This window comes from Hydra vulgaris, chromosome 06 (genome assembly GCF_038396675.1).
Source record: "Hydra vulgaris chromosome 06, alternate assembly HydraT2T_AEP".
NCBI lineage: Eukaryota > Metazoa > Cnidaria > Hydrozoa > Anthoathecata > Hydridae > Hydra > Hydra vulgaris.
Genome location: NC_088925.1, coordinates 37,486,153 through 37,512,194, shown reverse-complemented (window position 1 = coordinate 37,512,194; position 26,042 = coordinate 37,486,153). Strand labels below are relative to the sequence as shown.

Genomic DNA, 26,042 nt, shown 5'->3' with positions numbered 1-26,042 from the left:
GTTTGCATACAGACATCACGTCTATAAACTCCGCATAAAAGTTGTTGAAATTTCTATCAATATTTTTATTTTGTTAAGAATCACTAGTTTTAACTTTATTGTTTAATGATTTAATACTGGAGCTCTGCTATTTCAGTGAACCTAAGTGCTATTTCATGTGAACCAAATCAAAGTCGTTTTTTCTAATATTTCAAATAGCTTGGAATAAAACCCAAGATTAATTTAAAAACTTCAATAAGTTTAACTTGAGTAAAGACAAGAGTAAAAAAAAAAAAGAAAATTTTCTGCACAACGTGGTATTATAGAAAAAAATTAGGTTTAAATTAAATTGATATAAAATTCATTTACAATTTCTACTTTAATTGTTTACATTTGCATGAAGTTAAGAATTATTTTAAAGCGTTACTTTTCATAACAGAGTTTCTTTGTAGTAATTATAAATATTTAAAAGAGCTTGTGTTGGTGTTGATCGGAAAGTTGCAAATAATGTACTTTTATTTTCATAAACTAATTGCAATAATGCATGCAAGACACTTGACTAAATATTTATACTATGTGGCAATTGAATTGTTAGCTACTCAGGTGATTATGCATGCAAAAAACAATAACTTTGAAAATAACACACAAATATTGTTTAGATAACTCTGTAGAATTTAAATTATTTACAAACTTTTATTTTTATGCGAGAGTTTATTTTTGTAATAAAAATAAATTTAAATAAATATTTGCTTATTTGCAAAAACTGTATTCTTTTGTAATTTTACACTCTTGGCATTCTACGTTGCAACACCATTTAAAAACGCAGTTACAGCTTTCAGATCTAGTTAGTTTTTCAGTTTTCCAATTACGACCGCAGCATAATTGTTCGCAACCTTCAATAGCTCCCACGGTAGCGTTACAATATCGATTTAGTGTTCCTAAAGAGCCAATATTTAAATCGTGTTTGCAAAAGTTTGGAGATTCTTCTCCGTATACTATATTGTATGTGTTTTTAAATTTGGAGTTTTCGACATCTTGTGTTATTGGGTAGTTGCGTGTTATTCTTCGGTTACTAAATATTTGATTTGGTTGCACTTTTGTAGCTCGGCTAAAAAGTTCTTTTAAACGATTTCCAATTTCTTGAAAAGAACTTAGTTTTCGGCGGCATGTTTTCACGTTGCAGTTTCCTGATACTCCAAGACATTTACATTCTTGTTTCATCAAATCTACCACTAGCTTAATTAAAAAAAAAAGCAAATTTATTAAAATTTTGATACTTTCCTTTTTTTTTTCAAAGAAATAAATTAATACTAACTACCGTTCTTCCAGCTTCATTGTTATGCAAGTTAACTAATGCTTTAAAATCGCGGCTAGTTTCTTTTGCATCTGTAAAAGCTTTTCCATTTTCATATCCATATTGGATGTTATCATGACAGCCTTCATATATCCAATCTTGTTTCTCGCGTACACGATTGTTTAAGCCACTCTGGCAATGACAGCCGTTAACTGCTCCTTTTGAACATCCTTCTGTTAATGCATACGTTGCACCAGCTGAAGTGATAGCGTAAATAAAAGAAGTCTCTCTGCAAGCTACAAGTTATATAATAAAAAACGCCAACTGCAAGTAAGTATATTAAAAAAAAAAAACTACTTTATTAAACACACCAAATATGTCATTATACACACGGAAAATATTATACACAACGGATATATTATACACAACGGACATGTGAAAATTGTTTATTGAAAGAACTGTTTTTAGAAACAAAACACAAGCTTGATAAAGTGCGCCTTTAATTTTCAAAATTAAAATTAATTATAGACTAAAAAGAAAAAAATAAACGTTCTTTACGTAAGAATGTTTAGAAGACGTTTAAAAGATATTTAAAATACATTTTGGACGTAACTTTTAAAAACTAATACCCGCTAGGGAGCTACTTTAAAGTACCCAAAACACAAAAGTGTTTACATTTTATTCTTAGTTGCAAGAAATATTGGTACAATAATTGTATGGTATTGGGTAATCTCGGCCAATACTGGACAAGATATGCGATATTGCGCTAATAATGGTAAACAATATTACTACAATATTGGCATACCAATATTGGCAAGCCAATATAGGTCCATTATTGTTTGTCCAAAATTAGAATGTCAATATTGGGGAGTATTGACATGCTCATATTGGCCAATATTAGCGTATTTACTTGTAAATATTAATATTTTCACATAAGTACGTACGCGTAACCAAAATTGTTAAGAAAATTTGTTGACAATTTTCGTTAAACAGCTTTTATTAGATTTTTAATTGCAGTAATCATTCTATGATGAATTGTTTTATAGAATTCCGAAGATTTTAAATCATCACAATGAATCAATTATTAAAAGAGTAACCCACCTACAAACATGAATATAAAATGACGATCATTATTTATTCATATTAATTTACAATTAGTTGTTGTTATTAGTTCACAAAGTTTATCTTAGTGTACATTCTCACATCTATAGCAATATCTGTCCGCTTTCTCTATGCGGTCTCTCTTACTCGACTTTTTCTGATTTTTACTCTAATTCTCTTGTTCTTCTCAAAATCACTTTCACTTGGTCTGCAAAGCGGGTTATGATGCTCTTTACTGAGCTGAACTTGTCGTTGCTGGCCTTGGTAATGTGGCCTCTGTATGGCAACTAGTCGGAGGAGGATAAACCACAACACCAAAATTATTATTATTCTTGTTGCGTCTTAATTGTATTAATTTCGGTAATTAATATTTTGTGTAAAAGAAATTTTGTTTTTATTTTTTAAAAAAAGTCGATTTATTGGTTGATATTTACATTATCAAAAAATAGCTAGTTACGCTAGAGCTGCTTTTTATAAAGCCAATTGAATGAAATGTGTTGTAGACTTGAACGACTTTATAAATCCGAGTGAAATTTTTAACAAAAAGCACTAGAAGATTTTTAATAAAAAGCACTAGAGCTAAGGAATTATACGAAAAAACATCCACAGTTATAAAGAATAATAAAAATAATAGTTTTTAGGATTTAAAATAAGATTTAAAAGGAGTTGGATATTGGAGTTACTTAAGTATAAAGTTGAAAGAAGATGCGATAATAACTAACGAATCAATGTGTCAACTGGAATCTGGAAGCACCCAAAATGTTAGTCTAAAAGTTCAAGAGATATTGGTCTGCTCATTACAGTGAAATACAGCTCTTTAATCGAAGATGATGAGATTCTTACTAAAATGAAGTTTTTTATCTCTGAATTGTATTCAACAACACATACGACATATAGACTCGACCAAAATCTGAAAGACGGTCGATGGCTATAAATCAAAGGCTATAAATAAGGCTTAAAATTGAACCTAGCGTAAAATTAGAAAAAATCCCACATACAATTGAAATTGAAGGAATTAAAATAGCTTTTCACTTTTGGAGAAATGGGGGCATAACTGCCCCCGTAGTGTTTGGATTGATGTTATATGAAAACAAAAGCGAAATGTGTCTTTTTAACAGTTTACTTCAATAACCACATTAATAAGCCTTAAATTGTTTCTATTAGGAAAAAATAAAACGGTTTTTGAAAATGTTATTACACAAAAAGTACACTTAGTGAAAAAAACGGTTTTGCCCCCATTATGAGGCACAACCGCATCCTCATAAAAATCGTTGAAGGTACAAATTTTATGGTACAATTTCTTTTTAATTATGAAATGCACAATTATATACCTACAATATATAATAATATAATAATCATCAGATATACATAAATATAACAAGATATCGATTTAAACTCTTAGCTTTATATTTTAAGCATAAACTCATGAAAATGAAATAAAAATATACAAAACCTAATTTCCAACATCTCAAAACAAAACTGTTTCTATTCAGGTTTTGCCATGAACGCGTTTAAGTGTGACGATTGTATATATTGTTATTCGTAATTATCTAACTTTGATAAATATCAAAAGTATGCGGATGTGCCTCCTGTGCGTCTACGCGGTTCTGCCCCAGAGGACAGTTTTTAGAAAGAATACAGTTTCATAGCTTGTATTTTAGGTAATGTTGATTTTCACTTGATGAAAAAACGCTGATAACACATAACTTTTACACTAAAATCAAATATAGCTTAATTCTCAAAAGAATGGTCTGAAAAAATACGATTTAAATATAATATTTTTATCAAAATAAGCATTATTATCCACAACTTCTCAGAAACGCATCAGACACTCTTTTTGACGTAAGCAAAATGAAGGAAACTGTTTTACCATTGCGTGGTATGTTTTTTGCCAAATTAGATAATATTTTTTAAAAGGAATTATTAAAAAACAGTTGTGCCTCCATATGCGGTTATGCCCCCACTTCCTACTTGAAAACCCTTTCTCTCCAAGACATGTCACTATTTTCAAACATTCGCAATAAAAACAATTCTATTTTGATTTTTATATCTAATGACAAAACCAATGAACAAAATGAGTTTAGCGATAAAAAAATGGAAATGAAAGATGGAGAAATTTCTGAAACAAAAAATGATATAAACGACTGTAAAGGGAGCGTGTCACTGCCTGCCCCTAAAATTTAAGGTCCCAAAAGAGCATCGAGATAAAAAGCAGTATGAATATCTCATTGCTTTGTTATTTTTTATTGGGAATATTTTACGTATTTGTTAAAACGGATTATTGTGTTCTTGGGCATTTTTTCTTTACCTCTACTCTCGTCATAACCGCCATTATTTTTTTCACTCACTCATCATGAACAGTAATTAAGCGACAATGGAAGCTATACAATTATTCTAGTTAAATATTTGTGGTCTTGCTGACGTGAAAAACAAAAATTTATCATTCATATATTTAAAGAAATGGACTACGATTTCTTTCTTTTACAAGAAACGCATCTAATTGCACAAAATGCAAAATATTTTGTTAAACTAAATTAATCCAGACTTTTACTCAAATGTTACGTCACACACATCAGTTATTTAAACTTTAATTAACCCAACTTAACAAATTTTAAAAGTAATCTGAATACCTTGATGATCGTTTTAATTATATATTGTTATATTTTGGTAAAAAAACTATTACAACAGTGATTTTATAATTAAAGTTTATGCAAATCTGGTTCAAGTTGCACAAATCAAAACAAAATAAAAATTTATTCATAAATATCTCTAAAAGGCGGTTTTAATATGTTCAATGACAATGATCGTTATCCACAAATCAAAAGAAAGAAATCCTTGTCAACAGATAATTCCGAATATTGAAGACAATTGGCACATTTTTAATCCATATGTCCAAAAATACACTTAAAAATATACGAACAATATAACCTTTTCTCGTTTCGACAGAATATACATAAGCAAACACATGCGGCAATTCATATCCTTTGAACATAAAGTAATGACCGCTTCAAACCACTGTAATGCAATATGTGCTACTACTATAACAAACTAAATAGAAATCACAGCAGAAGTCTGGGTGCTGAATAACAAAAGTATGTTAAAAAACAATTACATTGACACCCTCTAAAAAATCATTAAAAAAAAAGAATCAAAAAAATAGTAGGCAAAACGGCGAGCTGATGTTGAAAAACCTAGTAACTTTAAAAACAATCGAAACGATTAACCACTCTAATATAAGTTAAAAACGAAAATAAGATAAATAATTCCCAAGATAAAAGCTTTCAAAAATATCATAAAAAATTTTAGGTGTTCCCCATAAATACGTCACGCAAGGGGAGGAGGGGAAAGTGTTTTATGAAAACTTATTCGCAACTTGTTACTAAGTGTTGCGATGTTGTGACGAGTTTGATCTAAAAACTGCGTGACATAATTTGTGGACAACCACTTATGTAAAAACATTAAGAATGGCATTATCCTTCAAAAATTCATACTTGACAAATCAGATATAAAAAAATCACTGAACAACAACAACGCTCACTAGACCAATCTATCACTTTATTCGTAGTAAAAAATGCTATTAAATTATGAAAAATAATAAATCAGCAGATGATGGTTTAACTGCCGAGCTTTATAAATTTATTACCGATATTTTAAGTGAAAGTTTAGGTTAGTTCTAAACAAAATTAAAATCAGATGTCTAATAGTTAAAAACAAGCAATTATAAAATGCCTTTTAAATAATGGAAATACGACATCTCTCTTAAACACTGACTACAAAATGTTACCAAAAATTATATCAAACCAACTCACAAAAATATTCCCAACTATCATTAAATAAAAAGCATTCTCGATTGAATAATATACGAAAATCTTGCAAATAAAAATAGTCTAGATGCCTCTGTTGTATCCGTTGATCAAGCTAAAACATTTGATCGTGGAGACAGGAATGTTTTATGTGATCGTATGTTTAAATTTGACATTAGTGTTTTCTTAATTAACTATATTAAGACTTTATATTATGACATTAGCTCATATCTTAAAATTAACGGTTGTTTATCAGATAAAATAAATATATACAGAGGGGTACGGTAAGGGTGCCCCCTCTCAAACACATTATGTATAAAATTATATTCCATGCTACATTAGGAATAATCCTGCAATTAAAGAAATTACCGTCGAAAAAAAAGTAAGCAAACTCAAATAATACGCCGATGACACATACTAAGGCCTCCATCCCAATGAAAAAAAAATACTTGTCCCTCATATATTTTATTTGGAACCCCATGAATCCTACATGGAACTCACATAAGAACCCATGCGGGACAAGCGTTTTTTTTTACTAGCATAGAAGCCCTCAAAAACAGCTTACATATATATAAAATAGGTGCAAGAACAAAATTAAACACTTCAAAATGCCAAAGTTCTTTGGTTTAGAAGAATCAGATTGATAATAAATAATAATTTTCTTAGTTTCTCATGGCATAAAATCACTATCAGGAGTCTAGGTATCACCTTTTCAAACTCCAGTCAGTACACCAATGGGATGAAAATATCGCAAAAATAGACAAACAAATTGAAACCTGGGAAAGATTTAATTTATTATTTTAGTAAAAGCATTATTTATTAATCAAACATTCCTAAGCATCTTATGATATCTTGGCTTAGACTGAGGTCACCCTACCTCTTCCATCTGATCATAAAAATTAAGTCGGTAAAACGAAAAGTTAAAAACATTCTCTCGAAAAATAGCAAATAACCATAAAAACACCAAAAATAGCAAAAAACACCAAACACCAAAAGTAGCAAAAAATCATAAAAACACCAAAGCAGACACCTAAACTACTTATCAATGAAGAAGCTCTAAATATTATCAACGTAATAAAAAACGTAAATATTTCAATGAAAACAAAAATAATGCATGAAAAAAATAACCTTTTATATATTCAACAACTACCGTAACCCTAGTCAACGAAATCTTTTTTTTTTAACCACGCAGTCAAAATTTTGAAAATTTGCAATACTTTTATACCTAGAAACCACGCACTCAACAAAAACCTCTGGAAACTTTACCCCTGACTACTGCCAAGTAATGAAAACATAGATTCATTCTTAAAGGAAAATCAGCAACCATAAAAACCTCACCAAGAAATATTAAAACATACAATATTTTATAACCCATTTATACACCACAAGAATCCACAAATAACAGCATAATCGAGGTGGAAGACATTTCAAACGTATTTATCAGTGAAATTCTGGAGAGGCAACTTATCGGAATAAAATAACACCAAGTTACGAAAACAGAACTTTCATTACCGCTCCAATGAAAACATCTAATAAACATTTAAATTAAAATTACGATCACTACAAAAGCATTAACATCTATTCACCCTAAAATCCTTCTATCAGACTGATTGACCTCAATCCAAAAACTGTATACACCATCTCTAAGAACAACTCTATACACCATCTCTAAATACAACTTTGATTCAAATATACATGGAAAGATCTGCTTGTGGCGAGATTACTTCAAAAACAGAATGAAAAACTCAACAAAAAGAAAATGGAATCAGTTATTTTACTCCATCGACAAAAATTGTACAAAAATAGAGCAGACAAAATAAAATATAAACTAACACATTTCGCTCTCTCTACCAACTTAATATTCAAAAAGAGAGGCAACATTCTTTACTTACTAGATGATCTTTGCATACTTTACATACCAGATGATCTTTGCACACAATTCGTGAAGCGAAAAAGGAAAATCTTCCCTATATGATGTTCAGTTGTGAAAAAGTGTAGCCGCTAACAAAATATAAATTAGCTCTCATTCACAAAATCTATTTTCTCCATCCAACCCTCAAAAATCTCTTTACCCACCTCTTAAATAACATATTTAAATCTTTTCTTTTCGCCATTTTTAAATAAATTTCCTATCTGAAAAATAATTTCTAACGAGCTTAAACATAAATTATATTATAATAAAAAATATATGTACATAAAATATAGTAATATAATGATATATATAGTAACAAAATGACTACATTTCACGAAAAGTTAATGTTTGCCAGAGTGACTCTTTTAGATAAATTCAAAAACAAAATCAGAAAGGTTTTTGTTTTGACGAATTTAAAATTTTTAAACCAAAAAGACTCTTTTTTAATAGTGTGAAAAAATTTGGAACAAAGAAAACAAAACAAATATAAATTTAAACAACAATCTTTTTTTAAAACTAAAATGCCCAGATTATTTTATCTTTTATTATTTCATTTTGATTGAAATTTTTTTTTTTTAATTTCAGGTTCGCTATACCACAGATAAATGGCCTCTTGGGTATCTGAGAAAAATAAAAATAAAAAGATCTAAAATTTTGCGTCTGGTGCTGGCACATCGCACTTGAATACTTAAATAAATGTACGCTTTTATCGTTTTTCCAATAAATGGAATAAAATAAAAAAAGTTATATAACAAGTAGCTAAGGAGTATTTAATGTTAACAAAGTGTTGAAATGGTAAATAAATGAAATAAAAAATCATTTAAAATGAAAAAGTATTTTTTTGCTCGGGTAAAATTGCAAAAAGATGCATAAAATAAAACTTATATTTTACGTCTGGATTTAGCGCATCGCAATTGAATTTTTTTTAAAAAGTAATAGTTTTCTTTATTCTAACATATTCAAAATTATCAGTATTCAAGCTAGAAACAAAACAAAATACAAAAACTAAAACTTTAACTGAAACTGAATGTCTAACTAGTGCTCGTTGTTGATTATCAGACAAGAGCAACAAGAGCGATTGTCTCAAGTGTTTTGAAAGATTTTAGTATTGTGATCAAATACAGTCCCTGGACATAATATTATGATCACCTACAATTTTTGTGTATTTTTAACTGCAAGGGTTTCCAAAAAGCATAAAAAAGGTACAACTGCAATTTTTTTTTTTGTTTTTTTTTTGTTTTGTTCTTCATTACAATACTTAATACAATATTTACAAATATTTACAACTATATCAATAAGAAAAATTACATGCAAAGAAATTGTTAAAAAAAAATAAAGAATAAAGATAAAGAACGCGGATGCTCAAAGAAGACTATACACTCATTTTAACAAATAATTACTCTTTTCTATTTCAAGCCATAAATTAAGTATCAATATTTTGTCATTCCTCCTTCCAATGAAGTGACTTTAGTTTTTTGGTATGGCATACATTTAATACAGTTTATTGCTGCTGTCTTAATCTTTTCATTGTGGTGCCAATTATAGAATAACTTTTCAATCAAATCCCTTTTGTTTGTTGAAACCTTGGAAAAGATTTTCTTCTTGAGAACGTTTCACAAATTATCAGTCTGATTCAAGTCTGGAGAGTTCCAACCCAGTCTAAAACGAGGGCGCTTTTTGTTTAAAGAAAGTTAGTGATACCAAGCCATATAGCCATAAAGCTAAAAACTTTATGGCATGGAGCAATATAATGCACAAGCGTAAATGTATTGTCATTTTGAAACCATTCTTGTATTTGAAGGATAAGTCGGCTCTCCAGAACCTCTCGATACTGTGTTTGGTTCATCATCCATTGACAATATACTGTCTTCCTGTGCCTTTACCACTGGTAACTGACCAAAACATAACTTTAGTTGGATGTTTAATAGTTTGTACAATGCAATCTGGATGATATTTTCCGTTTTGACTTCTTTGGACGAAGGTGGCTTTGTCCAGCAAGATCTCAAAAGTTGATTTGTCTAAAAAACAAATCTGAAAAAATCATCTAGTGTGGTTGTAATTAAGTGTCAACATGTAAACGCTTTTTCAACATTCGAAACTTAGTCAGAGTTATTATTAACAAATGACTATAAACTTCAGTTAAGGGTTATTTGTTACCGAAAAGTCAGTATAATATTATATAACTTTTCCGTAACGGAGAAATCATTAATAAAAACCTTACATCCAAATTGGTGTCATTTCACGAAATAGAACCCTTTACTTGACACGAGTTATTTTTTTTAGACAATTTTGAAAACACAACAGAAATCATGTACGAAGTTGTGTTAACTGGCTATACATTTTTTTTAGTACGGAGTCTTATTTATTTATCACTCATTAAATCTTATTTATCGTGTTTAAGTAAACCTAAAGGTAAAAAAATACTTCCAACATTCAAAATTGATAAACTTACATGTTTCCAATCTCCAACAGTCATATACTTATGAGTTTTTTGTCCGTTGCAATCTCTTATCTCTATCTAATCTCTATCATTACTGGAGTAATCTCTATCTTATCTCTATCATTACTGGAGTTAGTCTTGGTTTTTTAACCGGTTTGTGTGATTTTAAACCATCTTTAGCCAGACGTTTTCTCACTGTACGCTCCAAAACTTGAATTCAAGACTTGTGAACAGGTTTTGTCTCGAAGAGGGACGACTTATTACTATTTTCCAGACACATATCTTTAATAATTCTGTCTGACCTGGGAGTGGTTTCACATTTTGATCCACTCTCTCCTTTCCTTTTTGGAGAAAGAGTGATATCGTTTTCCATTTTGTGTTTGTTTTATTGATAAAACTTTGCAAAACTTTTTCACATTTTAGCAAACTCCCGTTGTAAATGCTATGAATGCTGTAAAAGCGCTTTTACTTCTAAAATTTTGCTTGGACTTATGTCCTTACCCTTACCCATTTTTATTTTTTATTGAAAATTTCAATCACAACCTATTACACTAAAAATGTCAATAAAATGGTACTATATACTTTATAAAGTGTATTAAAAATAATAAAACACTTTTCACTGAAAAAAAACTGTTAATTTATAGAAAAAAAAATGTATGTGACAGATAAATCACGCTCTTTTTAAAATTGACGAAAGTTCGCGTTGTCGACTTAAAACACACCTAACTTTACATTGGTCATGATCATAAAGAAGTTTTCTTTTCTATTTTATTCGATAAATGTCAGTATTGTTTAATGAGTTAGTTATAATAATATACTCACCTTAAAATTGCTTTCAAATAACTTTGAATACAAAATATATGAAAAAACTGAGGTGATCATAATATTGTGGCCAGGGACTGCATTATTAAAAATATAGGGTGGAATGCAAGAAGCGAACTTGAGTCAAGTTCGACTTGAACTTTACTTTATAATAAATAGCGGCAGAGTATTTTTTGAGGGGAAAACCCATACTCTGCCGCTATTGGTTACAATGTAAAGTTTAAGTCGAACTTGACTCAAGTTCGTTTCTTGCATTCCACCCATATAGTTAGAAGTGAAAAAATATGAAAAACCGCACTCCGAACTTTGAAATGGAGAACAAGAAGAAGCAAAAAGAAAAAAAGTAAATAACTATTTACAGCTACAAATGTAGAGCAATTACAAGCACAACCAACTTTAAAGACTATATTTTGATGGGTAGAAGGAAAAAACTCTGTTTTCTGTTGTAAAACTAAATTCAACACGGTTTCAAAGAACTTTAAATGAGTCGCATTTTTTTTATTTTAAAACAACCAGGCTCCAAGTAGGTTGGTCATGTTTTGCTTTTTTCTGCTAAAAACATTATCAGTAGCTTTATTCTATAAATAAATTAACCTCGGTTTTGATTTCTTAAACGTGGTGTAATTGGATGTGATGGCGTGCTCCAAATACACGTTGTATAATTAGTATTTTTTACACAATCGAAAAAGTTATAGCCTCCAGCAGTAGAGATTTTGCGTTTTACTCTTATAGGAATTACCATTCAAGGATTTGTTTTGAGCGTTAGATTGAGAAGCGACTTGGAAAAAATATATAAATGAGTGGACCTAACGAATTCAAAACATAATAAAAGTGAGAAACAACAAAAGGTAAAACCTTTCTGTGTTGTTTTTGAGGTTCGACAAATTGACTAATATTTATTGTATCAATATTTCACTAATATTGGTATATATATATATATATATATATATATATATATATATATATATATATATATATATATATATATATATATATATATATATATATATATATATATATATATATATATATATATATATAAACAGTGCCGTGGCAAGAGGGTCGCAGTCCCCAAAACCATAAAAAAAACAATAAAAGCTAAACTAAGTATTCAATTTACCTCTTTGAAGAATTTTTCCAAAAACAGATTCAGGACTATAATCGGAACAGTTCCAACGACTGTTAATGAACTGTCTTTTACACTCTTGAATTGCCATTGCAGCACCTTTACCGATAGATAACAAAAGTTCTGGAGATTGTTTTAATAGTAAACGTTGATTTTTACTAAACTTGTGTGTTGCTAAAATACTTTGTACTGAAGTATCTTTCATGTTAGTTTTACCAACAGTCCTTAAGTTGTTTATAAAAATAAATTTGGATAAGTCAATGAAATTTATATTAATCAATTGAATTTGTATAAATCAATTAAAATCATAAAAATAAATCAAGTAAGAACAATTACTACTTGATAAGGGATGAGCATTACGGTAAATAAAAAATAAAAAGCTAAAAATACACTGTAAATTATAATGTATTACTTTTTGTAATTTCACTGTAAGTTATAATGTATTTCCAAGCAGTTTGCAATAACATCATGTATACATATGATAAAAGTTTATATAAGGACTTCAGGAAAATAATACAGATCTTTTCACGAAGCCATTTTTAATATATAATTTCAACAATAATTAAGTAATTATTGTTATTAGGTTTTTGAGTTGACTTTAAAGTATTATTATGACATGGCTCCATGCAAATGCTGAAAATAATCATTCCCCGTGGCCGTGCAATTTATCAAAATTTAATCCCTCAAAATCTATTAAGTAAAATTGAAAACAAGAGTTTCTAAACAGAACCCAAGCTCATTTTCATATATGAGAAAAGCTAACCTGAATATGTGAAGGAAAAACCATTGTAAAACCAAATATTTTTAAGGAAAATTTGTTTTGAAAATTTGAATATTTTATGTTTTTCTTAGCAGTTTTTTAATAAAATTATTTATTAAACAAAAATTTATTTGGCAAATAAAAAGATTTTTAAAAAACCGTCAAAATAACTACTTGTAATTTATAAGTTACTTAACAAAAGTTTAGACCTGACAAAAGTTTTACAATTTTTTTTATTAATTAGTTTTAGTTGAATCTATTCTTTCAAAGCCAATGCTTGTATTATCATGTCTTGCTGCCAAGTTCAAAATAATTTTTTTACTTCACTTTTTTTTTTTTCTTAAGGCTAAATATTACAGGTCTGAATTTTTTAAACTTGTTTTCAAGCTTTAATCAAAATTAATGGGAATTAGGATAAAAGCTGAACTTTTAATTTGTTTATCAGTTTTAATTTGTTCATCAGTTGCCTTTCTCTTAGAGTATAGAATTACCATTCTTTTAGGTAAAAAGTTATGCCAAAAAATGATCTGAATATTAATTCTATTTAAAAAAAAATGCAAATTTTGTTTTATTAGCAAAAAATAAACTTCCCACATTATGCTGTTTGTATGTAACAATTATTGTATCATCAGCATTTACCATATTTTTTAAAATATTGAGATTTAAATTCTTTAAATTTCTTCAACTCTAGAACTTGTATATATTTAAAAAAGTTACATTAAAATACTTATAAAATAGCAGTTGGCTCAGTATTACTCAAGATAACTTGACGTTTTATCCAAATCTTTGAGTAAAAGAATGTGCTCTTTTTTGTGTTGATTTATGCACCTTACTATTAACTAAAAAGTCAAAAAAACACAATAAAATCGATGGTCATTATTCGGTATCGTAACTGCACTTTGATAATGTAACGTAATTTTAAGAGTTAAGCAAAACAAATAAGTTTCAAGTCATTTTTGTATTGAAAAGCTGTAGGAATTACTTGTTTTGTGAACGTACCAGTTATAAATATTATTTTAGTAGTTTTGGGTAAATCTCAATTTCATGTTAAAAGTTTTTTTTTCAAGAAGAATATTTGGTTGTTGACAAAAATAACACCAGATGGAATAAGTTTCCACCTTAGTTTTCTACTAAGGCTCAATACATGTAATCGAATAGTACCTCTATAATTTCATTGAAAAAAGCTTTTGTTTCATGGTAAATTTAGTGATTTTCAATACTAAAAGCCATTGTAAGGTTTCGTGATGTAATAAGTGTAAACCATGAATCATTAATTCAGTTAAATCAAGCAGTTGTGAGTATAGAATCATCTCTTTTTTTTTGCCATAAATTTTAATCCACAACTTACATTATAATTCATTACAATATAATATTCTTTATACTTTTGTTTTGTTAAAATATTTTTCATCAAGATGCTAAACTTATAAGTAAACATATTTAGAATGTCAACAAGTTTCTGCTGGAATGTTAATCTATAACTAGTGATAGAAGTATATATATTTTTTGAATTCCAGCAGTAATTATGAAAGGTTTGTTATATGAGAGAGATGTTCTTATATTCTTCAATAAGTGAAGCACATTTGCTAAAAATTCAATAGAACAACTTGAGTCACTTGGGTGTTTATTTAAACTGGAAAAAGTATAACTTTAAGTGCAGCTTATGCTAAAAAATCTTTACATTGACTGGTTACTTGCACCTTTATAAACAGAACTTTCACTATAATAATATGTTACAGTTTATTTTCATCTCGTAGATATTCCTCTTAGCATAAAAACTAAAGTATGGTTAGCTTGGCTATATATTATGGCCTTAACATTATAGTATAATGTTAAGGTAATCTAACAATTCCATAGTATGAGCTTGATATGTATCATAGTTACCACTTTCAGTTATTGACATGACATCAGTAATATAAGCACGTTCTTTTTCATGAATTTTTATTACATTCACATCAGTTTTCATAAACGTTTACAAATATTTTCACTCGCAGTTAAATTTTTTTGGCAAAAACATGGCGTCAAAAACCATTAAGGTTAAACATCCAATCAAAAACGATCACACATATGTCCGCTCTCTGAGTATTTAGGCTCTCTAGTTGCCTCAATGCATAGTGGAGCAGAATATAACAAAAACTAGCAAAAATAGAAAACGTCTAAATATAATCATATTACACATCTAATCATCTACTAAATATAATCATATAATACATCTAGTCATGAAATCTATTTCTGACATAAAAATTAGGTTTTGACCATTCTAAACTGAGCTTGGGAACAAAATTACCCCAAAAAGTTATTCCCCTTACCCAAAAAGTGAGAGCAATGAGTTAATAATTTAATTTTTGTCACAATTTCATACTAAATTTAACTAAATTAGCAGGTTTTAAATTTCACGGAATAATCTTTCAGAGATAAAAAGTTATGACCATATAAAATTAACAACCCCCTCACTTTGGGGAGGGTTTAAAATTTTTTTAGTCATAACTTTCAAAATCTAAAATACTATTCCATGAAATTTAAAACATGCCAACGTAGTCAAATTTAGTAACACATTATTAACATATTCATTCATCAATTCATTGCCCTCTCTGTTGGGGTAAGGGAAATAACATTTTGAGTTATTTTTATTCCCAGGCTCCAATCACCGCAATTATTTGGAAAGTATTATCTTTTTACATTAGCATAAGTACACTTAAATTTGGAGTTTGCGCAACGTCTGAAAGTACTAAATCTGTAACAAATAAATTTAATTTGCGCTATTGTAACTACATTGTTTTTAATGGTCAAAAAACATGTAATTAGCATCCCATATAAAAAAATAAAAATGTTTTGAATTGTGAAATCATATAAACAAAACAAGTTCATACAAGTTACAAGTTTTCTACAAGTAAAAGTTCAACTGCTTCGGGAAGAAGCAATTCCACTTTTTTTCTGCTTCGCAGCAAGCTGATCACTGGATCTGAGCTACACAGAAGTCTTCTCATTAAATCCAGGTTTTGTTTTTTTCTAGAAACTTTAAGTGTAAAAAATTCTCTGAAGGTTTTTACATCTTTGTTTTTGCATTCCTGTGCTTCTACAGAAAGCATACCAATATTCAAGCTTTTGTTGTGAACTAACTGGTGGGAGTGTATAAAAAGTTTGTGTAAACAATACGCATATAATACCAGGGATATAGATGAATAAAGCGTTAGGCTGTCTCCTTGCAATAGGTCTCTAGAGCCTCAGGATTTACTTCTTCCATACATGAGACAGTGCATAGTATGGTGTACAAATGCTTGGTTAGTTTCGATACCCAATACTTCAACAGAAACAGAAGCCTCGATATCTACTATACTGTTAATTTTCTTTTCCCTCTTGGCCTCTAAAAGTTTATAATACAAATATCGCCGCTTCAATATGTTAAAACTGTCATTTAATTTTTTCAATTTTAATTATTAAAAGTGGGTTTATGGTCAACGCTGCAACGACTTGTGGTCAATTAAAATTAATTGATCAACGCCTTGGTAGCGGGTGTTTATTGTTTATTTAATTACTAAAAACAATGACTTGAATAATAAATTTTAAGCAAATATATATACTTTTGTAGAGCAATTTTTTGTTAAATTTTCCAAATTTGGTCAAGTCAACATTTGACAACAAGCGGCGTCTGGGGGACAAGTAGGGGCAGAAAATCTTTTTATAAAGTGTTAGCTAAAATAATGTAGTATGCACAACGTGTGGTAAATCTATTTACATGAAAAATTGCAAAAATTATCCTAATAATGTAAAAAAAACTGCTAAAAAAATAAAAATCTCTGTTTTTTAAAATAATTATAAAATTATAGATAAGTATGTATAAATATTTTCAAATTCCGTAAGGATAGATTATGTCTAAATGTCACAGACGTATTGCGAGTATTTACATGTTTTTCACGTTTTCACACATATTTTTACAACTTTTTGGCTTTGAAGCATCCTAAAAGGTTTACAAAGTTGATCAAGTGCATGATAAAATAAACATTCATTGCCATTAACTTATGCATGTTAATTGCAAATGATTAAAAAAGTCAATATAGACTTTTCGTTTTGATCTTTTTGTCAAACTCTGGCCAATTGAGTTTAGCAAAAAGATCGCGAAGAATAAAGGCTGTTTTCAAACTTCAGCCCATACATATTTAAGGTGATTGTTATTTAGTAATAACGATCACCTTAAAAACTTTTGGGGTTTACATAATATTTAAAAGTGTCATATCAAAAGCATCAATAAACTCTTCCGATGGGCCTGAGAAAAAGGTAGAAATTAAGCAATACCTGTGTGTCTAAGATTACAGATTTGGTATACATAAGCGCAATTTATTAGTAGTTGATAGAAATTTCTTAAATTTAAACATAGAAATTTAGTTTTTTTTTTTTTTAAAGTTGTAGTTTTAATATTTTCAATTATGATTGAGTTTTGCGCTAAAGAAAATTTGAAAATAGTTTAATGTATCTTTTTTAATTGTTCCTGTTTTTGAAGTTTTTTTAGAAAACAGTTTATTAAAGTACTGCATGGTAAGAAAAAAGTAAAGCAACCCAATAATGTCAATTAAGAACGGTCCCTCATTACTGCTATCTAATCTAAACAAAGAGATTTCTTCTTGCCTATGTAACATATATCATTTTTGAAACCGCATATTTGAAAAAGTTCCATCAAAAAGTATTTTTTGCTTACAGCCTAGTAACACACGTAAGTATATATTGTTGATACACATTTTTTCTATTCTAAAAAGAATTTCACTTACTTAAATTTTTTATTTTGGCTTTAATTGTGTAGCTGTAATTTTGGTTTTATTTTGACTGCTTTACATAGGGGTGAATTGGATGCCCCGATTCTTCCCATTACTTTTATGTAATTCTATTTTTAAAAGCTGTAAAACATTTTGATGACGATTACGTAGTTAACAATTTTAATAAAATTTAACTCATAATTTTTTTTAATATGTTTAATTGATTTTAAATGTCAAATTTTTATGGCTTATTAACCAATATAAACTTATGTAAAATATTTAGTGGAAAGAATTTTACTAATTAAAAAAAACAATCTAAAAATCTTGTTATTCTTTGAGCGAGACTACATTTTGAATTCTATTTACCTTGATTATTTGAAACCTTTGAAGAAGTCAAAACCTAAGAAACTTGCATAAAAATTCCTTCATTATTAAATGCAATTCCAATTTCATTTGAAATCTGTTTAAGATACAGACATAACTCTAAACTTATCAACATTATAAATAAAGATCTTGATTTCTGTTGTTAATTTGAGTTGTTAGTTGTAACCCAATTTCCATTAAATTTTAGAACACGCTTAGAGTTTGTAAAAGAAAAAGTAAAACTTCACATTTTCAGAACGCTCATTAGAATTAGCAAACGTCGAACTGAAAAATGTGAAAGCTTTAGTAAAGCAGTAAATTTTGCTTAAAACTCCTGAAAGGAGGAAGATAAAGTAAGCGAATGACCCAAATGAAGTTTTTCTAGCATAGCATGCCTCATTACCTCCGCAGCTAGTGTAGCAATACCCAGTATTATAAATTTGACCTTATATTTTTACCATTAGATGTGACAGATAGAGATGATTCTCAAAATATACTAAACCTAACATAAGTGCTACTTTTCAGATATATTTGGTTTAACGCCGCAATATGAAGCAATACAATAGAATACCACTATAATTTCTCCTGCGATTATACGAGCTCATCCTGAGATTACACAACTTTTTATTTTTTTATTTTTTTATTATAGGTGCCTCAAGAAGTCTTTAAGGTCTTATTATAAAGCACCGCGAAGGAGCATCGGAGGAAAGTTCATGCCTCCTTTCACACTGATGTTATAAATCTTGCCCAGAGGTGTTGAACCACAGACCACCAGCTTCTGAAGCAAGCGCGCTAACCACTGCGCTACTGCTACTTAGTTGTAGTGTCAAAACTGACTTGCTATCGTAAAGCTGACTTACTTCCAAGTTTATTTATTACATATAACCTCATAGTCACGTCTTTAAACTTAAAGGAACCAAGCACCATCTGTATGGTTTTGAGAAAAAGTTTTCTTTCTGCTTATTACAGTATACTTGATATAGCATTTCACTTTTTTTCTTGATCTCTTTCTGCTTATTGACAACGCTATAGTGAAAGCAGATTTTTATTACTATAAAAAACTTGAAAATTCTCTACAAGATAGCGCCAATAATTCAATTCAATTAAAAATGAACACCCAACAAAAAAAGTTTTATAGAACTTCTATAAACTTTTGGAAAATACGGTCAATAGAAATTCTATAATATTTTATAAAATTTCTATAGAATCTCTGTTATTTCTATAGAAATTCTAATAGAACTTTTTTTTCTACTTTTTATTTTATAGAAAATAAAGTTTTATAGCAATTTCTATAGAAATTAATAGACATTCTATTGAATTTTTATAGAATTCTATAGAAATTCTATAAACCATAAGTTTCAAAAGTTTATAGAAATTCTATAGAACTTTTTTCCTGGGCAGAAAGAAAAACAATTTTCTCAAAACTATACAGATGGCACTTGGTTCCTTCCCGTTTAAAGACATCCGTTTTACTCTGCAAAATAATGCACTTGATACAAAAAATTTTATTTAAATTTTCTTTACCTTATATTTTTTCAAATTGGTTTATAAGGTGCTCCTAAAAGGCCAAACAGCCTTATCACAGAGCACCACTGAAGAAAATTTGACAACAAATTTCACGCCTCTCATTAAATGCCCAATACCTCAAACCTCTTTAATCTGACCCCTAGATGACGCAATGGTTTTATCACAGAACACCGCGGAAGAGGATTTAACCGGAAAGTTCACGCCTCTGGTTAAATGCCTAGGGCTGGCATTGAACCTCGAACATCTTTGTTCTAAGCTAAAACTCTAACCACTGAGTCATAGTTGTTTCTCTTGGCGTGACTCAAAGTCTGAGAGTCACTTTCTATATTTTGTGTAATTTTAATAGTAAAAACATTATTTTTTTCAATGGTTTTTCATAGTGCAGAAAGTAATGGATGAAAATTTGAAGATGTACTTCCTCAGGTATCAAAGTAAAGAAACTTCGTCAAACTTAAACAAAATTTGTCAAAACTTTAATTAAAAACATTTGAATTTGTAAATGATATAAAGACAGTCCTGCCTCAACCACTTGCTAAGGGAACAAAATCTGAAATCATTTTTAAAGGTTAACTTGTTTTTATAAAGTAACTTTATCTGAAAGAGTGATTTTAACAAACTAAGTAAGTACGTATCATTATTGATACTAAATACGTAATTTTAAAGAAAATTTGTTTAACTATACAAAATGTTTCAATAAAAATATTTTATATTGTTAAAGAGAAGCAAGAGATCCAAGGTTCAAATTGAGACCTGGGCGTATTTTGCGTCATCGGTAAGAAAGGAGGCATGAACTTCTTAATTACTTTCTCGTCTGCGGTGCTCTGTTACAAAACTGTTAGGTCTTTTTGGAACATCTAAAACAAAATTGAAAAAATATTTGTTCCATTTATATTGGCAATCACAACCAAAAATGAATTTAGTTTTTTAAGACTTTTATTTTATATTTTTCAAAATTAACAAGTCATTTATATATTGTCTAACTTCTCCCCAAAATGTTTTTTTTCTCTCACTTGCTTATTCAACTTTACCAACATTTCTCAGCTTTACCAACACTTTATCTCAATGACACGGTTCTTATAAAATCGAAGCATTTTATATTTTATTATAATTTACTGTCAACCTTAGCGAATTGAATCGGTGTCAAATATGATTTCTTATTTGTTAAGACTTATATGGCTTAGTTCATAAATTATAAAAATGAGTTAAAATAAACTAAGACATAAAAAGTTGTAGCTTTTAATGTCTAACTTTGCCGTTTTAATGTCCCACGTGTCTAAATTAATGTTGAATAAAAAGATAAACGACAATTTTCGTTTACACGACTATATATTTACAAGCAGAGAATGAAACATTGTAATAGCAAAGCTAAACGAGACGAGTTCCCTTCGTACGAAGGTACGACTTATACGGTGAGAAGGCGAAGCCTGAATTAGAACCTGCAATCCTGCTGCTACGGCTAATGATGATTCGGAACTTTAGCAGCGCTCTGAACAACTGAGCTATCGCGGCATAATATAGGAATACAGTTCAATGATTTATTAAAAAGATTTTCAAGGATGTATTATGCTTGAAAAATACAATGCCTTTTTATTACACGTTATTATCGTTAAAATATTTTGTGGCATAACAATTTTTGTATATTTAGTGTGTATAGTAGGCACCAGGAATTTTTAAATTTTTTTCGAAAAATCAGTTGCTTGGAATAGTCTTATTAGCCATAATTTATAATGAAATTCGCAAGTCCCTTGATTCTTTTTTATAATAGTTTAATTTTTTTACATATAATTTATTATGAAACGTAAACTAGAGTGTTACTAGAAGCCTTATAGTAGCCTTATATGAACTAGAAGCCTATAGTAGATGAACTTATGTAAATAAAAAATTTATTAAAAAAATACGGTTTTAAATGTTACAATTTATTTGGATTTAGTTAACAAAAAAAGGTTTTAGATATTTTTGTTTCTAAGTTTAAAAAAAATTGATCTTTTTAGCTGAAAAAAAAAACGCTGGAAAGTTTTCCCAGGAAAAAAAGTTTTATAGAATTTCTATAAACTTTTGGAAAATATGGTCTATAGAAATTCTATAAAATTCCATAAAATTTCTATAGAATCTTTGTTAATTTCTATAGAAATTACTTTAAAACTTTATTTTCTATAAAATAAAAAGTAGAAAAAAAGTTTTATTGGAATTTCTATAGAAATTAACAGAGATTTTATAGAAATTTTATAGAATTTTATAGAATTTCTATAGACAATATGTTCCAAAAGTTTATAGAAATTCTATAAAACTTTTTTTCCTGGGTTAGTTTTATCTACGTTCACTTATTTTTAATGACGCGTTTCTCTGTAATTCTAAAATACGCCTTCTACAATTTGTGCCTTTAAAGTTGATTTTTTAAACTTATTACAAGCTTTATAAAGATTAGGTTCCCCTTATTTATTCAATGTTTTACAGCTTTATGAAATGGGTCAAAAAATTCATAAAGTCAAGGCATTTGAATTTTTTTTAAGCAATTTCTATCCATATCAATTTATTTATAAGTGTGGCTTAAAATATCCTGAGGTGAAAATAGCCTCAACTGAATAATCAAAAAAAAAACAGTGCATTGCTAATGTTTCTTTTCTTTTCTTTTTTTATGCAATTTTGTAATTTTGCAACAACAAAATAATTTTACAAAATCATTAAAGAAATAATCTTGAATTTAAAAAAATAAAAGCCCTTATAATAAAGGATTTGATAGTTTTAAACGTGATTAAAGTGTGGCTAGTGAACATTTACAACGAAATGCAAAAATATAATACAAGGTCTTACATAAATTTTTAACTATTACTCAGGCAGATATTAATAACTACTTCTATTATTTAATAAAATAATAAAAAACAATAGCCGTTTTAACAGTTAGTAAAAACACTAGATAAACAATAATTTGAAGCACTAAATTAAGATTTTCAATTAGATCTTCATTACTCTAAATATAAGATTACAAGGCATATTTATGCTGCAACTTACGTTCAATATGCCGCATAAAGTTTTTTAAGTAGTCATAAAGTGGACAAAACCCGGTGGAAAATGAGCTAGCGACTTGTTAGCTTTATAGCGATTTTCAAGAGATTTTTTTTTTCTTATTTTATTTTATCCTAATGTCTTTAACATCTTTAAAAATTCGATTTTTAGTGTTGAGTCTATTATAATTATGAGAATAATTGAACTTTAAATATTGCGATCTTAAAGCAATGTGTCGCTAGCTATCGTAGCTTTGTAGCTAGCTACAAAATATCTACAAATGTATAGCTGCTTGATAGCTACATATCAAAAATTTTTAGACAGTGATTTTATTACGATATGACACTAGCTACAACAGCCAGTGGGTCTTTAGCTTATTAAGCTAGCTGTCGTCGTAACCAAATCGCTGTATCTTACAAATATCGATAGCTTTTTGCTAACTTAAAAAAGCTAGCGATCCTTGAGACCAAATCGCTGTTTTTATTGTTACAATTATCGCTAGCTATTCGCTTGCCTATTTCCCACCGGGAAATTCTGCGTGAACTTATTTTCTGTAACAAAAAAAAAATTCAACTCGCAAAGTGTAAATTTGACAAATCTCATGGCGACGGTACTAGTGGACTCCATACAAATCAAAGAATAAACCATGAAATTGACTAAGTAAAGAGATATTTGCCCAAAAATGACTAATATTGTAATTAAGTGCGTAAAAACAATCAAAGAGGCGGTTAAATTCTATTTATCATACAATGACTAATTGCAAGGGAGGCAGTCCAGTTTGACATTTAAATAATGGAAGTCAATTAAATACTGAAGATATTCAAGTTTAAAACTTTAACATCGAAAACTAAAATGCATAAAGACAATTTTTAAAAATTTACGCGTTTTATGCTGTTTTTTGCTACATCGCGTAAATTACTAATATGGAGCTTTTTTAATGTAGAAAGTTTTGTGCAAAAGACTGTCCACTTCTGCAAAAGAAGTTTGAAAGGAATCTGCAATGACCAATGTTGCTTTTTGGCTAGAGCTGACGTAAAAATACGAACCTTTTGATTTTTAACCAGAAATCTAACCATTGCGCCACGGCTGCACTTTGAAAAAAAAAAATTTGAGCCACGGAAAGTGAAAATGGCAGTGGGAAAGATGTGAGCACTAAAAATTATGCAAGTATTGATGAAGTGAACTTTTCCGGCGGGTTTTAAGTTATGATGTGTGAGAACTACAAAAAAATTGCGCTGACCAATAACTTGCAGCCAATAACTGCTATAATTCTATAACAAAAAATAATTAAACACTCCATAAATACACTGTAGATAATTTTAGTAAAGCCCTTTCTTTAATGATCAACTCCAAAACTTGCTAAAGTAACATGCAGATAATGCTAAGACGTTTTATAAAATTGTTTAGGTTGTGAGAGAATTTCAAATAAAATAAATTTTAAAAAATGAGCCTCTTTGACTGTTGTGACCTTCTTTGGAGCTTTGGGAGGAGTAAATTTTTCCAGCTTGTTACATTGGGCTATCAACATCATGAGGATTTAGATCAGGCACTATTATTTACATACATTAGCAAATCAACCATTATGAGTTTTGAAGGTCTATTCATTAAGCAGAAAACCATTATGAATTCTGTAGTTTTGAAGCTCTAGTCATTGAGCAGAAAACCATTATGAATTCTGTAGTTTGACTGAATTAGCGGTCTAGTCATTGAGCAGAAAAGCCTCTCACTTTCATAAGTGTTTTACCTATTAGCAATTCTGTTAACAGCACTACTTTTGTCGTTAAAGGTTTATAAGTCAACCAGTATTGAACTGAAACGTGGATTTTTGGCACGTAGCAATATTGCCACCAAATTACATCATCTTTTGAGGGTAGAACTATGAATGCTCTTTTTCTTTTACGGAGAAATTTTAAAAAGAAGACAAAAAAGCGGAAAATTAAAAAATTTTGTAAATTTAATTTAAAATAAATATTTATTAAATTACTGTAAATTTTTATTATATATCGGTAATGAAAACTTTCAGTGTCGAAATACCAGTATTGAATGCACCATTGCTAGACAATCAAGATCAACATAAAAACTTAAACCTCTGCACTACTTCCTAAACGTATCTTTCTTGGGAAATAGTAAACGTTTAATGAATAATGAAAGTTTATGATAATAATATTTTCAAATTATCAGTTACATTTTGTATGCTAAAAACAATCGATTTTTTGTTTTGCCTCTAGACTTTGAGTATTATAAAAGGGAAAACAGTTATCTCAGTTCTCAACTTTTAATTAATTTACTTAGTAATAAAAACTTGCCCTCTCTTAAATACTTTATTAGTTTATCAAACACTTTTAAATTTTGTGTTTTTATTTTAATACCTGCCAAAACTTATTAACAAAATCCATTAAAACTTGATGAAAACGCTGGTTGTCATTTACAAAGTTATATTAATATATATATCTCGAGGTTAGAATTACTTTGTTCTATCTCCACCATCTGAAAAAATCGAGTTATTGATTGTATCATCTACCTCAAAATAATGTTTTTCTGCAATATTAAAACCTAAGTTATTAATCAAAAAAGTTGCGGAGATAAGATACGTAATAAAAATCTTTTTAAGTGCTGTCTCCTTAAGTTTTTGTTTTTTAAATCGTTTTATCTCAAAACTCAAAAATGTGGAGATAGAGCAAGATAATTATAACCACGTGATTTTTTGAAATTTAAAACAATCACAATATGATAGCAATATGAAAACAAAATAACAACAGTTTACTTAAATTAGTTTATGTGTACAATATATATATATATATATATATATATATATATATATATATATATATATATATATATATATATATATATATATACATATATATATATATATATATATATATATATATATATATATATATATATATATATATATATATATATATATATTTAATATTGTATCAAAAAATTAAACTTACCACCAGTAAGCATGTGCGCTTTTTGCCATCCGAATAAAAATAAGATACAAAACTAAAACAAAACTAACGAAACTAACAGTTTTCATATTTGGTTTTATTCAACATTTGATTGAATTAATCTTACCAAACGTTTTAAATCAACAAGTTGTGTAGGAAAGTGTCGGTCTTTTTTCATAGATTTTTTTATAATAACTGTGCTTTTTCTTA

The 26,042-nt window shown here is 28.7% G+C and overlaps 1 protein-coding gene across 2 annotated transcripts; it reads right to left on the bottom strand.

The window, feature by feature from the left end:
- Nucleotides 1–633: 633 nt before the first annotated feature.
- On the bottom strand, nt 634–26,042 carry hywnt1 (secreted signaling factor Wnt1). Of its 2 annotated transcripts, none has more exons than XM_065800049.1 (4): nt 25,836–26,042; nt 12,472–12,701; nt 1,298–1,569; nt 634–1,215 (listed from the first exon to the last, which is right to left on the bottom strand). In XM_065800049.1, the coding sequence occupies exons 1-4, from the start codon at nt 25,919–25,921 to the stop codon at nt 730–732; spliced, it is 1,074 nt and encodes a 357-aa protein (XP_065656121.1). In that variant the 5' UTR covers nt 25,922–26,042; the 3' UTR covers nt 634–729. The 2 variants fall into 2 exon arrangements, with proteins under 2 accessions (XP_065656121.1, XP_065656120.1); XM_065800048.1 differs by having other exon boundaries at nt 1,298–1,530; nt 25,836–26,041.